This window comes from Tachypleus tridentatus, chromosome 10 (assembly GCF_004210375.1).
Source record: "Tachypleus tridentatus isolate NWPU-2018 chromosome 10, ASM421037v1, whole genome shotgun sequence".
Classification (NCBI taxonomy): domain Eukaryota; kingdom Metazoa; phylum Arthropoda; class Merostomata; order Xiphosura; family Limulidae; genus Tachypleus; species Tachypleus tridentatus.
This window is the reverse complement of record NC_134834.1, coordinates 58450748-58469145: the sequence shown is the minus strand read 5'-3', so window position 1 is coordinate 58469145 and position 18398 is coordinate 58450748. Positions and strand designations below refer to the sequence as shown.

The window sequence follows — 18398 nt, the reverse complement described above, 5'->3', positions numbered from 1 at the left end:
CTTCCATTCCCACGTGTACTGTTCAAATATTTTAGGTAATACTTTGTGAAAATGGCGATAAAACAGTTATGACACTGTTTTTGTTTTCTTGTTAGCATTATGTTCTAGATCATAATAGTTAATTTTGTATTCATAGCAATGTTTACGATATAAAATGTCAAACTTCTCATATACACATTAATCAAATACATTAAATGTTATTATCTAGTACGCTATTGAAAAGCCTAATATTATATTTCAAAAAGGTGATGTACATTATTATAATTCTCTAAATATTTTATTTCTTATTTCAAGGAGTATATATGGCTATTTAGGTCGAATGCAGTGCAAATTACTACATGTAGTAGTTAACTGATAGTTAAGTGGAGAGATTACAAACACATATAACACATTAAGCTCTCGAACATGCACGATCTTATTATTGCTATATCTCAAAATTTGTAACATTGTCATAATCAAGTACACAAGTACTCATATAGTTACAAAGTTACAATAAAATTCTTAACACAGGTATTAGTTAAATTAGCTGTTTTTTTGTTTCTTCATATCTCACAAAGCTACAAGAAGGCTATCTGCACTGGCTGTCCCTAATTTAGCAGTGTACGAGAAGGCAGCTAGTAATTACCACCACCGCCAAATTTTGGGCTACTCTTTTTACCAACGAACAGTGGGAATAGCCGTCATTTATAACGCCCTCACAGCTAAAAGGGCGAGCATGTTTGGTGTGACGGGGATTCGAACCCGCACCCCTCAAATTACGAGTCTAGCACCCTAACCACCTGGCCATGCCAGGCCAATTTTTCTTAGAATCATTAACCTATTCTTACTTGTCTTGTCCAAAACCATTACACTACTGTCAGCTCTGGTCATTCCTGCAAAATTGGTCAGAATACAACTGTATATTGCAGATTTCTTAACAGTGTGGACAATCAGTCGACTTCCTGTTGGAAATATATCTTCAATATGTTCAGGTTGTTTGGATGGATTTAGGATTCTACCATCTTTAAGCCAACTATACCCAACCTTTCTGGAAGAAATATCTTTCGAAAGACAGGTAATTACAGCTTTATCTCCTTCCTTTATGGTCAAGGATAGAGGGAATATTGAAATTTCAGGTGAAGAAATCACCTCAATTTCTAACTTTTGCTCCCGTACTATTCCCCAGTTAGTAGCTTTGCAAGTAAAAGTTCCTGGAAATATTAAAATAAGCATCTAAATTTCCTTTTTAAATTGTACGTTTTTAAAATTACTTACAGATATCTGTATTAGATGACAACTTATTTTTCAAACTCAATATAATAATTTATTTTCATGAAAATGTTTAAAGACGTAAGGCGACACTATTGAAACTAACCTTAATATTATACAATGTACCAGAGAAATAAAGTACCCCTGTGCTTCAGGATAGTCCAAATTTTTTAAAAAATTGACAGAATATATAAATATTGTGTTATGCTCGATTTTTAATGCTAAACTTTCATAATATTTGCATATTATAACCCAACTTATTCTAAAAAAAGCATTTTTCTGTTTTAATCTCAGGACCTCAAGTTAATCAGGAGAGGACCACACCTTGCATTAGTTACAGCCTGAACTTTGCTATTAGCACTCGCCATTAACTACTCGTGGACGTTGAATCTCGTGCACAACAGTTTCAAGGATAGTATAATTTAAGGATATACTAGTCTATTACTCCAAAGATCACAGAGCCAGCTCTTTATTTTGTATTTTATTAGCGATGTCTTACTTTTCGACATGCTGTGTAGTATGACGTGGTGTATTAGAATACTGAAAGAGGTACGTTTCTTATACATTGAATTCCATCAATGTTTACAATTCAACATAGTCCCAAATAATACAGCATAACAAGATATTCACGTTTAGCTCAATCCTTACCAGAGATTCGAATGTAAACCATATGTACAAACTTACATCAATATAATAGCAAATAATTCTTCATAAATGAATTAACACAGTCGTAAATAAAGTATTATATATATATATATATATATATTACCGTGAAACTCTGACTTTCTCATTGAAAGCAGACGTTGTTTATTAGGATAAGTTATTTACATACTGGTTTTTCGAATGATTTTTCATTCAAGTTTGAATGTAAAAGTTATTATGGGAACCGACACTTTATATTTGTTGTTATGATAAATGGTTTGTGTTGCACCTAATCTTGAAACCAAACAGCACGGAGTTCAATGAATATAACCGATGCACTGTCTTGTACAAATGAATACACATTTATGGGTGATGGATTTAATACTATATATACGACGGGTCAACGGGTATGTTTTTATAATACGATTCAAATTCCATATTTGGGTTACAGTTTGTAATTCTACGTTAGAACTTTCAGTGGTTTTCCTTTGTTTCACCATTTGACCTAAAGTGGAATTGGGTATGTGTCGTTAGACTATGGTTATCCAGACTTTCGTACTGTTAATGCTACTTTCAACAACTATTTATATTTAAAGATATAGTAGCTATTTCCTTCTGTCATTTTCCAAATGGTTGTGTGTTGCATCTGCTTACATGAAAGCTATGCAACAGACTACGCTGGGATTCAAATGTTTTAAAAAGACAATGCAGGAATATGATGTTGTAATATTAATGGTGTACGGTAATACAATTAGCCAAACCATAAGTAATAATACAAATAATTATGTAACAAAACCGATATACTTTTGAAAACTCTTAATTAAAGCTAGGTTCTTGTAAAAATATCCAGTAAAATTCAGACATCCATTTATGATAAATATCAGAATGAGGAGGTTATTATGACTTTGTTTATGACTTTCAAGAACTCTTACTTAAAAATCTCTTTGAAGTTTAAGTCGTTATTTTTGGCATTGTGCAATTTCCATCTCCTTACTACAGAAGTACGGAGAAGAACAACTAACATCACACAATTTTTTTTAAAGAATTATATTCTTAAACAAAGTATACCATAACTTTGAATCAAAATTCTAAATAGATATCTAAAAAAAATCAGATGTAATGTTCTGTTTATACTTACCTGAATCTAAGTGATGAACCTTCGAAATCTTTAATATCGCAGTGTAATGGTGTTTTGAGGCTTGTGGAATAATAGTTGTCCAAGTCCTGTTCTCTTGATCAATGTTTATTGGATATCTATCTTTAAACCAGCGAACTTTAATGTTATTAGATCCGAGAATAATACATCTAAGAGAAATCTCTGCACCTTCCACAACGGGCATTTTCTGTGATGCTTCAACGTTTAAAATACTCAGGGCTAGAAAAAAGGAAGAGTGAAAATTAATTGATCAAAAATGTCTTCCAGAACTTTAAAAGTCCTAATTAATTACTGACAGTTTAGGTTTTAATATCTAATAAGAAGTAATTTACACACTGATAACACCGACCTGTGAATGTATACTTCATAAAAGTTGTTTTGGTTTTAATAATTCAGCTACGTGGATTTTGAAAAAAAATAATATTCATATTTTAATATAATGTAAAGATTTTTTTACAAATCAGGAAAAATTGAATCTTACTTAGATCAAATTATTATTTCATTTACTCAATGAATATTTCTATCGTTGTGCTTGTTATGTTTGGGTTCTAGAAGGATCGAAATGACTTTCACGATTGGTCTGGAGAATTCTATAGCCAGTGGCAGTCAACATTATAAGTATAACAAAATATGACATAATTTCAATGAAAATAATTCACTTATGTAAAAGTACATTTGACATTTCGTGAAAAATCTGTACGTGATGGAGAAAAATGGATATAATTTTCAAATTCAGTGTACAGAAGAATCCGGAGAACACGTAAAAATTTCAAGACGATAAAACATCGGAGGCCTGTTTATTCAAACACAACTAGAAATTTGACAGAACGTTTAAATACAACTATATTTAGCACTACGCTAGCTATTTCAGTTGTTCAATATATGTATATACTCTTTACTTGACTGAAACATCAAATTATGAATAAAATAGAATGATATAGATATTGTATAATATGAGAGTTAAAATACATTCACTTTGAACTTAGTTTAAACCCTTATCAGCTTAGAACTTGTATAGCATACACGTAAACTTTAATAGCATGGTGATGTCTATTTCATGTAATAGCCAATAACCTATATTGCACTGACATTTCCTGTAAATCTGTCGTGACTTTATGAAGTTTGCTACACACTGGTGCAGTAAAAAATGGAAAACATAAAATGTTAACATGTATTTTTCTCTTTCTTTTATATACTTTTAATACTAAATAGTTCTTTTATTCTAGTCATTTATCAGTAATTATTAACAAAACCTGAAGAAGATAAATTATTATTAAACACCCAGTTTCACATAAGAAAATATAGCGTTTTGTACCTCAATCGAGCACTATAATACAATTCCTATATAATATTGGAATTGGAAGTCTTACTACAATTACAGCGTGAAATAAACACAGTATCAGGTTATTACGATGCTAAAATAACAGTGTTTGATGTTAGGTATAAGTCAGTAGCTGGTTGACATGTTGACAGAAAATAGTCGTGAAAGACACACATTCAAGCTCATCCTGAATATATTCAAATAAACTGAGATTTCGCAGCTGTTTGCCAGATAAGATTACTGAAGTCACCAATGACACACTCCTCCAACTAAGCTTGGACTTTATAGGGTAGTGAACTACTCCATCTCTGTCTTTGGAATGTCTGAAATCTCTAAAAGCGGCAAAACTGAGACCCTACATGGATAATATTACCCACAGCATTAAACAACTTCAAGAAGCTTGCATTGATAGAAAAACTAGAATTAGAGTCAAATATAAATGCTATTTAATGCCCTACTTATTTTCTCTACCATATATCCACACTGGAATGTTGTTGGTTCGTTCTTCATTGAAGAGGATAATCTTTATCATCATCCATTGGTTTTGTATGTTCGGAAGTAACTCATTAGCCAATTTCTGGTTTGAAAATGTTTGGCACAATTATGGCAAAATAGCAGGGTCACTTGTTGCTTTTGATGGTTGCCTTCCTATTGCATTACATGCTACACGATTGTTTGGACTATCATGATGTAATGCTGTTCATATGCGGCTGCTCGCTTTGTGACAGTACTCCTCCAAGATGGGCGGTTTTGGACAAGAGTTTCCCAAATTTTATGTTGAAGTTTCAGTCCTTTAGCCTAACCTCGAGTGTCTTTGTAGTGCTTCTTTTGACCACCACGGGAGCGTGGACGGAATAAGTTACTGGAATATATATATATATACATACACATACTCAAACAAAATGGTCAAATGTGGCTCTCTATAACTACATAACATGCTTCCAGCTGTTCACTATCCACACTTTGTACTCTAAGTACAAATTATTAAATTTTTCTTGTTTTTATTTAAATAAGTTTATTAGACTGGTTAGTAAGCTTTATATGGTAGATTTTATTATGTACATAGCATGTTATAGCTGGAGATACTTGAATCTTAATGAATGTTGGAGGAATCTGTTACTTGAAATTATGTTGTACTTTATACTTTATGATTGTTCAATCGTTTATTTTCTCAATCTGTCACCAGTGGTTGGTTGAAATGGTTTTTCTAATGGAAACTACACTCTTTTTTGTTATTGTTCACAGACCTTGACGGAAGAGTTCTTTCAAATAAATGATCTGTGTTAAAGACACTAAATGTAGACTGTCACCCATTATAACACTCAGTTTAAATGTAGAGATATTCATGTTTTCACTCATTATTATTTACAGATTAACTATCATATAACAACATATTCGTATGCATGGATACTTTATATGAAAATGATAAAAGTTGTTTACAGATGTCTGCGTATTTATATATCTAGTCCTCATAAAGTGGTTGCATCTAGCTCCCACCACCTTTTTTGTTTTTAATTATTAAAATAAGTCGAATAACAACCACGAACACATGATTCTCTCTCCAACATTAGTATTACTATAAAATAGCTAATATTCTCTGAATTAAAAAAAATCAATAATTTATGTTTAAATTGGTAATTAATGATGTAAATAGGTACCCCAAAGCCAATTTACTGGTAATGTTGCTTCGAAATATTACTAGTGATTGTTTTCATTTTTATTTTCAAACATGATTAAGTTGGTTCAAATTGTGCAATAATTACTATCTAGGTATGAGAACCTGAAGTTTTTCTTAAATAGACGTATAAATAATATGCCATAAACAAACTTAAATAGCATCAACACTTTACACTGAGATGTATAAATACTGTTTGTTTTTGAATTTCGTGCAAAGCTATTCGAAAGCTATTTGCACTAGCCGTCCCTAATTTAGTAGTGTAAGACTAAAGGGAAGGCAGCTAGTCATCATCACTCACCGCCAACTCCTGGGCTACTCTTTTTACCAACGAATAGTGGAATTGATCGTCTCATTATAACGCCTCTACGGCTAAAAGGGTGAGCATGTTTGATGTGACAAGGATTCGAACCCGTGACTCTCAGATTATCCACCTGACCATGCCCGACCGTATAAATACTAATCAGTCACAATGAATAAACATAATTTGTGTATACATCTATTGTCTGATAAGATAATCTTGACATATATCTTCACTGTTGTTAGTTGGAATTAAGCACAAAACTACACAATGAGCTATCTGTGCTCTGCCAACCACGGGTATCGAAACCCGGTTTCTAGCGGTGCGAGTCCACAAACATGCCGCTGTGCCACTGGGGGAGCTATTCTTCATTGCTTTTATTGGATAGCACCAGAGTTCGTTCAGTCAACAAGGAACAGCAGAGAACATTTTAGATAATATGAGAGAACAACCTATTGTTAATACTTCCAGGAATGGTCTGGAACCTTCCAGAATTTGTTTACGCTGTTATTCTTTTAGGTTAAAATAGGTGTAATAAATATAAATATGTTTGTTTGTAAGCCCAGTAACGTAAGCGACTAAGAAGCATGTTGTAAGATACTCAGAAATAGTGGTTAAAAATACAAGTAGTTTTAAGAAATACTTTCAACTGTAGGCATTTTAGATAAATAGTAAATGAGCATCAGTTCTCCGAATCATTGGATCAGAAACAGCTTTCTTGATTTTTTCTTCATTAAAAACTATTTATAAATTAAAATTATATCATTTTTGTTTTTCAGTTTTTGTTGTGTATAGTTTCATATAGTATTGCAAATGTTTTATTTTCAATGTAAGTTTCAATTTTAAATCATAAAATCATAACAAATACGTATCTGTTTATGTGTTTGTCCTTCATACCATAAATTCTCTATACACACACTTTGGCGAGTCAGCCATTATTTACATATTTTTTTTTTGCGCTTGTAGTATAGGGTGCACAAACTTGTGCATAACGAAAAATAGTTAATTTGTGCAAAAGATCAAATGAAAAATCAACTATCTTGCTCAGCGAAGACGACAAGTAAATAATTTTCCATTACATCAAGTGAACAACCACAAGTGTGAGTCATCTCTCCCAACTTCTACACTTTTCTCTTGTCAACACTGGAATACATTTTGCGACCTTTTATAAATGTTCTATCGAAAACAACATCTTGTGATAAACATTCTTTCACATGCAATCCCGATTCAGCATGTTTATGACCATGTGAACTGTGTAAAGTGGTCATTCCTAAAGTTTTTTTTGTATGTACTAAAATTAGCTTCACTTCAAAGCTGGCGACAGAAAAATTAAGTAATTTAGTTGTTAAATGCTTCTCAAGCATTTTGAAAACATGCTGGGCTCTGGTTCAAGGATGGTGGTTCGTTGATTGATTGAGTAATAAATTACATAAGTTCGGCCGTTTTCTTATTGGTTACTAAGAATACATCAATGTATACAATTCGGACATTAGTCACCCTGTTCAGGAATTGCAAGAACCTAATAAGCATTATTTGTTTGAAATAAAGATGCAAGATAAATCACAATTGGATCACGGCATGTTTTCAGTGACAGCTTGAAAGAAGTACATGAATCGTTTTTTCTTTGGATGTCACCGAACATCACATTCAGATAGTGTCAGTTGTTATTGGATGGACCACATATGCATCTGTTATTATACTCAAAATCAACTAAATTAATTTTATGATTAATGGATAGTTATTTTACATTGAAAATAAAATATTTAAAATACTATGTGAAACTATACGCAACAAAGACTGAAAAACAAAAATGATATAATTTTCATTTATAAATACTTTTTTGATGGAAATAAATCGAGAAAGCTATTTCTGACCCAATGATTCAGAGAACTGATGCTCAATTGATATGTTAGAAATAACATGAAACGCTCATATGTCATTGTGGATTTTAGATAAGTTGTTCAGTGTCAATTTTGGGAAACTTCATTTATTATTTATCTAAAATGTGCGTACAGAGAATCTACGGAATGAAGGACAAACAGAAACAGATACATATTTGTTTGCTTGGTCGATTGCATAACGAATCGGAATATTATGAAAAATCAGATGCTACTAATGATATTGTCACATTTGTAGAAAAGGAAGTTAAGGAAGAGGTTAAGAAGATTTACAGCAAGAATAGAGATTTGGATACGAATTACAATAATACCAGGAATAGGTGGAATTAAAGGTAATTAAAACTATATTTGTGCTCTCAAAACAGCTTATTAAGTTATATGACAAATGTTTACTTTTGTTTGAAAATAAATGCCCGCCGCGATTAATGTCGGATAAGATGTTTGTGAATAATATTGAACTATTAATTGAAATGTTTGTATGAAAAATAATTGGTTTGTTTTGTTTTGAATTTTGCGTAAAGATACACGAGAGCTATCTGCGCTAACCGTCCTTAATTTAGCAGTGTAAGACTAAAGGAAAGGCAGCTAGTCATCACCACCCACCGCCAACTCTTGGGCTACTCTTTTACCAACGAATAATGGGATTGACCGTAACACTATAACGCCCCCACGGCTGAAAGGACGAGCATGTTTGGTGTGACGATGATTCGAACCAGCAGCCCTAGGATTAGGAGTCAAGTGCCTTAACCACTTGGAATTGCCGGGCCTCACATGCTGTTTTACTAAATTTAATGTCTTGTAACTGTAAATGTTAAAACAAAGATATTTTGCTACCTGTGTAGAGTATTATTTAAATAATAGTAAAATAATAAGAATAATTAATTATCAATATTTAAGTAATGAAAGACAAATTATTTGAATAAACACTCGACTAATAGTAATTATCTCTGCTTAACCTATTCTTTAAAATATTAAAAATAACAGTATTTGTTTCTACTATCTCAAGAATGCTAGAACTTATCAATTATGTTTGTGAGTTTATTTGAAGTTAAGCTATACAATGAGCTAGCAGTTTTCCTTTAATCACTGGAATCAAAATCCTGTTTCTAGCGTTGTAAGTCCGTAGATATATCGCTATGTCACTGGGGGGACACGTCCTTGGAAATAATTTCAATTTAATTAATATTTCTAATTACCTACAATGTTTATCTTTATTAGAAAGAACCTAGAATAATAACTTACAAAAACAGACACCTGCATAGACCTTTATAAAAAGACAACTGCTTAGTTATGGATAAAAAGTAGAATAATGAGCAACAGGCAGATATATTAGTGCTATTAAAAGATGTCTAAACCTAAATGCAAATATAAAGTGCAACAACGTCAATTGTATATAACTAATTCATCTATGTATACAATTTTCAGAATCGACTGTAAATATTTCAAACATGTATAATATCTACCATTATATATGTACAATGTCTGTAAATATAATTAAGATATTTTGAGTATAAATCTTAAAGATAAAAAAGTGAATATTGATTTCTCACATGGTTCTTGTTGAAACTGTACATAATTTCTGTCTACACCATACCGGCCTATCTGTCCTTTTCTCAGAACTCCTTCGACTATTCTTTTTATGCCTTCATCATCATCTTTTTGTCCAAAAAAATGAAACTGTACAATAGCATCAGGCCTAAGGAGTAAATAGAAATATTTACAAACCGCTTGAGAACAAATTACAGTGGAGCGCCATTAAGCCGCGGATCAGTAAACCGCGAAATCGCTTAAGCCGCTGTAGCAAGTCTTGTGATCGATGTGAGCGAGAATTATCGCGTCTCACCGCTAATTTAAGAACGTGTAAAAACGCGGCTTACGAATTTAATCCTGGCTTTATAACTTCAAGGGGATATTTAAAAAGGATTTGCTTTAATTTGGGAAATAAATAAAATATATTACAATAGAAATCGACCGTTAATCTACCTTATCCGCTCTTTATGTCAACTTTATGGAGGCCGCCATTGTTACCGAATCACACTTCTCCATGCATTAAAGTTAATCCGCGGTAAATCCGTGAAAAAAGTGATCAATAATTAAAGTATTATTTTTAATTCGATAATCCGATATAATGATCACGCAATGGCCCGGATGAGGCTCCTCGGCGGAGCTGTTGGCGACTTCGGCTTTTCAGTCACAAAGGTTTAAGCCGCGGACCACTTAAGCCGCGGTTAAGCAGGTTGACCCCTAAATACCGCGGCTTAACGGCGCTCCACTGTATTAGTTATTTACTTGAAAGATATTTTAAGTGCTTTAAATAGTTCAGGTAAATAATAAGTTACACTGCGGAACATTTCTTTGATATCTAAAACTTTGATATCTATGCTGTTCTAAACATAAATTAAAAATAGATGTAATGAAAGTTTAGTTTATTTCAGTTTTCTGTGGAAAATCCTATAAAATACTTTACATGCGCATGATTTAAAAAGGATTTCTTATGAATATCAAGTGATAAGTTTAAATTAAAATAGGAAAATAACTTTTCACGGCATTCATTGTTTAAAATTATTAACAACTATATTGTAAGGTATTTCAGATAAGAGGATTATATATCTCTGACCAGTTTCCTCTTTATTCTAAAAGTATCTTGCTTAACAAAATCAAAGTCACTCATAGCACTCAAATAATGATCAATATAACAAAATATTCAATATTAGGACTATGCAGTTTTTAAAAAATTCCTCTGGGCCACGAGCCAAGAACTGCCATATAATGGTCGTATCAAAATCATGCGAGGGTACAGGTAACACCATATCACAAACCAATGTGAAAGTGCAATTTTGGGAAGAATAGGCTATGCTTCAGTTTATCTTCAAACAAAAAATAATAAGTTTGTTTCTTTTCCCTCAGGAAATTTTCCATTTGTTTTCCAGCTAGAATATTGTTTTTTACGTCCCATTTCAGTTTTCGTTTTGTTAAAGGCAATGAAATATTGGAAAAGTTGACATTTCTTTCATTTTTGAACTTGCAAAAGTTTGTCAAAAATTATTCATTTGTATGCTTTTTAAACCAAATAAAAACTTATTAGTAACGTAGATGTGGAATTAGGTTTCAAGTACTCAAGCTAATTAAACTTACATTGTACGAGTCAAAATATTTAAAAACTGTAGAGATACCTATAGAGAAGTATATAAATTTGTTTTGCGTAATAAATGTGGTCTCTTTGTTTTATTTTTTAGGTATATTGCTCAAATATTTTTAATACACCACGTTGTAGTATGTACAAACTGCCGAGGGGCGAACAAAGATGAAATTTTGAATAGTTTCTTGTTATATGGAACGCTTTATTTTACAAACACTTTTCTAAGGATTATTATGTTTAAAAGTTCTAATTGTAATTGAAATTCGTTTTTGAATACTAAACGTTACATTTTATTTAAGTAAATGTTCTATTGCAGTATGGACAATTAAAAGTAGTCAAGGAGAACAGTTCAATAATCTACCTAGATTAATCTAATAACGTAAGAAAACGTGCTCAAATTTATGCCTCAAACTATTTTCTACTAAAACACATGTATTTTTTACTTTATATTAAAAATTTAGGATCCAAGTTAAAACATTTTCATAGCTAAGTATAAATGAAATATTTTAAGTCAATGCAATACACAATCATACCTGATTGTATCTGGTAATCCTGTATAGATATTTCGAAAATAAATGTTACAAGTATTGAAAACATATTTGCAAATTCTTTAAACAGAAAGCAGAAAAACGATTATAGATTTTACCCATCATAGCTAGAACATGAAAAATACAAAAACATTTAACACTTATAAAAAAATTAGCTCAATAATCTTCACTGGTAAAGCATGAGCATGAAAATGAAATGCTCTTTTATAAACTCATTACATGAACTACAACCTACAATTTGGTGGTGTTACTGTGTTTATTTGACAACAGAAAATAAAAAAAAAATATGTTATATATTGAATTACCGTATTTTCCGCCTAATAAGCCGAATTTCTGGCCCTAAATTTTGGACCTAATTTTTGGGGGTCGGCTTATTGGCCGATCACTCTTTCGGAAATTTCTTCTTAGGAAATGTTTTTCTTTTGAAAATTGCCATAGGCGGTAATTTTGTCCCATCAGCAAAGCACGTTAAGACTACAGTGAAACGTTGTTTGTGGAATTTCATTGGTCACCTAATTACAGTGAGTGGAGCCAATAACGAATGACATATTGATTCCATCTCTGTCTCAATACGACACGTTCTGCTTTACTACAGAATGCCAATGATCACACACAACATGCATGCTGACGCTTAAACGAGACTAAGAAATCATTTTGAAGAAACTTGTCACTTCTTAAAATGGCTTCGGCTTATTGGGCGGTAATAAGCAAAAACCCTCATTTTCAGAGCTGAAAATTGGTCTCGGCTTATTCGGCGATTCGGCTTATTAACCGGAAAATACGGTATATAATATCATTTCTTACCCTAAGATTCGGAGAAATTATGGCCATCAAAATTTTAAAAAAATACTAAATTTGTTTTTAAACAATAAGTTTATGGAAAGATTTTAAATAATACAAAGTTTTAGTCATCGCTTCAAACTTGCAGGAAAATCTTCATTTGAAAATGAATGTTTACTCTCGATTGTGCCTTTGTCTTTTGCACACTAATTTACGTAAAAAAGATATTTTTGCAATATTAAATTATTAAATATATACTAGGATTCATGTTTATACTAGTCTTAGTTGTAAGTTCGAAACTGGAAAGTATGATGCTTGCAGGTATTGCAAATATTGTGGATGCAATCACGATAGGGTTCCTGTGGAGGTTAATCGGAAAGAGATATCGTCCAAGAGCATTAAAATCGATCAAAAAGGAAAGAAAAACCCGTAAAACAAAGAGTACAATAAGACTGAGATGCGTCGTTCTTCTTTTTGTAACTATTTTCATTGTTTCAGATTGCTCAGTGATTGACAGATGTATATACGATTGATCAGACCTCAGCCAACGAATTTCGTAAGAAATGGTCTAAGAACATTTATCGCTGTTTCTGGTAAGTGCGCACAATGTCCAACACGGCATGAACGTGTTGAAAATCGTTCCCACGTCAGTGTAAATCAGTGTGAAAATAGTGATGTTGAGGAAAAAAAATCTTGGTCTGAAAAGTGTTAACGCTGAAACATTTTGGGGTTTTTCTTGCGTTTTCTTAGAGAAGGAAGTAGAACCCTAAACGTACATATACTTTTATGCAAGAAATTGGTGTAGTGGAATTTCTCTTGCTCAAAGTTGCCATACAAAACACTACAGCTTCTATATGATTGACTAATGATTTTAGGGTCAAATACAATAATCATTTATAAGGACATAGTACGTCTAAATATGAAAACATATAAAAGAAAATTAGTTTGAAAGTCAAGTAATTAATTTTTAACTTACTTGAAATGCAATGCCGTCAAATTTTCCACATTCTTCAATATATATGGTTTGAAGAGTGATGACAGCTATGAAATAAACCACAGATATTTAGATTTTTTATAATCACCACTATTTTAGTATTAATATTGTCTTATGCTTCTGAAAATCTTAGTTACATGATTCGTTGTTGCTCTATATTTATTATATTACACTAAACCTAGAGGTATAATATTTTGTACAATGATTTTATGGCAATTGTTCAGGGTCATCCTTGTTAAATAGTAACATTTCTGTAATTATTACTAGCTTACAGAGACAAATTAATGTGAAAACATAGAAAAAACACAACGTCAAAGGTCATTTAATCCATTGAGGTAACATCGATGGTTAAAAAATAATGCAACGAACCCAAATTAAAAGTATCACTTCATAATTAACGTTAATCTAGCATTAATAATAATGTTTAAATAAATAAAATACCTCTTATCAACACGGACATTGTCATACTTATTTATAGGTAATATGAAAAAAAAAAACATCTTTAAATGTTATTTCAATTGCTTTTACTTATCACCACTTATTATTCAGGTTTCTTCTCAATTCGAGTGAACTACGTAGACTTACAATTAACAATTTCTTTATATTTTTTATATCTTTAAACTTTTGTCATATTACCCCAGACTCATCTCAACCTCAAAATAACAAATACAGTGGTTGAGTACGTTACATTTAAATAACTTTTACGCCTCACCACGTCGTTACAGTCAGTGTACTCGCTGATACTCTATATAACGACCGTAAATTTTGAAAACAATCCTACAGTGTAACTTCTATTGCAAAAAATCTTATCTTAACGCTATAATGTCCAAGACAGATAACTTTAGTTTGCAGGGTTTTTGTATAATATATCTGGTGTACGAAGACGACGGTTTTTCAGTTGCCGTTTGGGAAAAACAAAATCACAGAAATCTATGGGCGCAACATAAGATGACTTAACTTGTATGTGCGGAATAGCACTAATATCTGTTGGATTCTCAAGCAGCTTGAGATAAGTGACAGTTGAGTTGTTATGGTTATGGAAACAACATGCGACTTATATCTCTTTTTATAACATACGTTTTGCATGTTATATGCACATGTACATAATGTTGAGCCATACATTTCATTTATCATAAATGCAACCAAATGTGTTTTCAAGAAGATGATTTTGTCTCATGATAAAAATAACGTAGCGATTATATTTTCCAATATCAATGACCTGTGGTTTTTATCTGTACTTTGCTTTATATTCCATGTGTTTTCCCATGAATGTGTAATACGTAATCAGACATTTATCCTAACAAAACAAATAACTAATAAAAATGATTTTCAAGTACGTTTAAATTGTTCATAACTCCAGGTTTGAGAAAGAAGTATGTGTGCATATTATTTTTAAACAGCTCTTCACTTGCCTGTTTGATTGATTGTCTACTGAAATGGATGTAGGGTTAGATCCATACTACACTCACATGAACTAACTCCATGGACGAAAGATTTTTTGATGAATTAGAAAATAAACCTGACAGTAATTTCATGATCCCTGCTTAACTGACTTCTTCTCATCCGGATAAAATAGTTTATTCGTTTGGTTGTTGGAACTCGTACAAAACCACACGAAAGCTGGTTGAACTCTAATATACCAGAAACTGAAATTTTCTTTGATGGTTAGGAGACGCAAACCATGAAACCCTAGGTACACAGTCCGGTATATTAATTATTGGGTTTTATTTGGCGGAGAAACAACATTATAAATATTTAAATAAAATAAACGCATCAGTTGAAACCGTCATTTTTTATTTTACAAAACAGTTTCAGTCAATGAGTAATGTGATTAAATGAAAAACGCTAAGCGTTTTATCTGAAATCGCAAAGATGAAAATGAAAAATTATGTATATATCTCACAAAACACTAGTGTATTCACAAGATAGCTTTAATCAAAGTACTCTTACACCAACTATATTCTAGAATTGCTTTTAAATGACAGATATTAGAAAATGTACTAAATACGATGGAAACTTTGATATTTAAATTTTAAGTTTGATATATTAATATTATACAGTTAAAAAACTTTAGGCAATTCAAAACGTTGTAATATATAACAATTTTTCTCAAAATTAGACAGGTGGTTGCGCAACAAGCATCTCGACGCGGTTCAACTGCCGCACTTCAGCGTGTTTCTTATTGGTGGGCAGTTACAGGCACTTTCCACAAAAGCTACAAACTGCTCCGTGATTTCCCCAATAATTCTTAAACCTTCCGCGACCCCCGAGAAACTTCAAAAGACCCCCAGGTTAAGAACCACTGCTCTAGTCAATCAGATGCGCAGATAATACTTATGATGCTTTACGCAAAATATCTAAGAAATCAATAAAACTAGTGTTTAATTTTTGTGTTAAATAACTACCTTTCTGTTTATTGCTTGTTTAAAATGCTACAAAATCATCTGTGTTATCCAGCTGGTTGTCATAAGTTCAACTATTCTGGTAGACAAGACAGAACGTTAAAAAGATACAAAAAGATTAAAAACCTGTTTTATGGCTTGTCGTTTTTGTTATTAAACAAAAAACAGTTACAGTTGATCACGTGTATCCAAAACCAGTTTTTAGCATTACAAATCTTCATACTAACCGCTTAACCAATGGAGGAGGGGTGGATGATGCCATAGGTAATTAATCTTATGGACAAAAGTGCTATAAAATGATTTAATGCATACTCCTTGTTATAAAACATCAACTAAACTATGGTAAAGTTTTCATGCCGTTGAAATTTATTTTATATGTAGAAATAGCAGTCCCTCCACTGATATACAGCTGTAAGTCTAAAATCAGGGGTTCAATTCCCCTGGACACTGCAGATAGCTCGATGGGGCTTTGCTTTAAGAAAAACACACACAGGAGCAAGAACAACAACAGCAAAAAGATTCGTCTTGTGATGTTTCTCAAGTATTTTTTATTTCTTTCAAATGACAGGTTTTGCCGTTACATTATTATAAGGTTAAAATTCTTGCTAATTTTTAATGCTTGCTGCATTCCAGAGGTATTATTTCATCCAAGTCTCGTTTTTCATTAAAGTTTCATGTTACATGCTTATTCAAATATTGTTTATATTGAAAATATAAGACATTTAATAAAGTAGGACTAAAATGTTTTATGAATTCATAAATCTTGCAGTTTACATATATTTACATACATTGTATACATTTTAAAAACGCTTTTTACTTTAAAGTCAACATTCAACATATCATTACTCAATACATGGTGTATATAAAACTTTTCTTTTGCTGTTATTTCGTGCGTGTTTGCAAATACACACAATTGCTACGAATATTAAAAATGTTACATTAATGATATAGTGGACGAGATATACGTTTTTGACATATTATTTTGCACATTGTTTAAAACGTATCGAAGTATGGCACTTTCAGTGTTCTAGTTAGCATACGGATTAGTGTTAATCCAGGTAGTTATAAAGTTTTTATTATATATTGGGTAAATATTGATCATAGCAACGTTAATACAACACGTTATCTACATATATGTTATACAGTCGGTTTGGTACTTCATGTTAAAACAATTGTGACGATGAAAATCAGTTTGTCACACAGCCGAAATAGAGCCACTGGGTAAAAGAATGTATCATAACTCTATTTAGTCATTGGTATTACAATGTCACCGAAAATTTACTGCTTCTGAGAACTGTGTGTAACAGTGATTTTTCGACGCAAAACAACCATACAGTGAAATTATGAAGATGTGTACAGATCGGGAATTTAGAATTTCTGAGATGAATATATCTTAACGACATTAAAAACAAAGGAATGTGGAATTAGTTAGCATTTGGACCATCCAGACAGAGATCTGCAACATTTCGTACCTCAGTTGTGGCAAGAAAAGTGTGTAGTATTGTAACAGATGTGAATCCAGGAAAAGAAAGGTCAGTGATAAAAGCTCTACATTAAGCAACATAATCAAGAAATATCTCGATCTGGAAACGATGCCAACAGGTAAAAAGTTGATTGATATAAACAAGACATTCAGTCTTACAACTCGTTCAACTGTCACATACCTCAAACAAATCAATATTGAAGTGGGAATTCATGCTTTTCTATAAGAACAGAAATCAGTCAAATTTCTTATGGGTCTCTGTAAAATAAATAATAATGATGGAAATCTTTATTCTTATACACCAGATATATCATTGGAAACGTGCAGCGAGATGGATCGTGCTTTGGACATGACAGTTCTACAACGAATACGTTTACGCAGCAGAGTTAATGTTAAGATTTACAATTGTCAGATAGATCATGAACGGACATGGTGAGAGGGTCTAAGAGTGTGGTGAAGCTACAAAGTTCTTTCATAACAATGTACTCAACACTCTATATGAGTATGACATCTACGTTTGATTGTTTGTTTAGAAATATGTGAGATGTTTATCATATTCAAATACAATGTACATATATTATTATTATTGAAGCATTTCGTCTATCAGTATATTATTTTATCACAGCGTATCTACAATCACTGTAACTACTTATGAATTAAACTCGGTTTCTCACGAAATGTTATTCTTAGCTAACTTTCACATTCATATCATTGCGGGCCTAACGTGTCAAGACTGTGAGTTTGATTGTGCAGGATTGGTGTCCTGTTCTAGCACAAATGTGCTTCGAACCTTAAGGTCGTGGGTGTGCTT

General features: G+C 32.0%; 1 protein-coding gene across 1 annotated transcript in view; it reads right to left on the bottom strand.

The window, feature by feature from the left end:
- Nucleotides 1-15186, bottom strand: part of LOC143228353 (uncharacterized) — a 60268-nt gene extending 45082 nt beyond the window's left edge. Inside the window, exons 1-5 of the mRNA XM_076459621.1 lie at nt 15172-15186; nt 13685-13749; nt 9792-9937; nt 3029-3265; nt 828-1190 (exon numbers count right to left, since the gene is read on the bottom strand). Coding sequence (XP_076315736.1) covers nt 828-1190; nt 3029-3265; nt 9792-9937; nt 13685-13749; nt 15172-15186 — 826 coding nt within the window. The remainder of the gene's footprint in view (nt 1-827; nt 1191-3028; nt 3266-9791; nt 9938-13684; nt 13750-15171) is intronic.
- Between the last annotated feature and the right edge of the window lie 3212 nt (nt 15187-18398).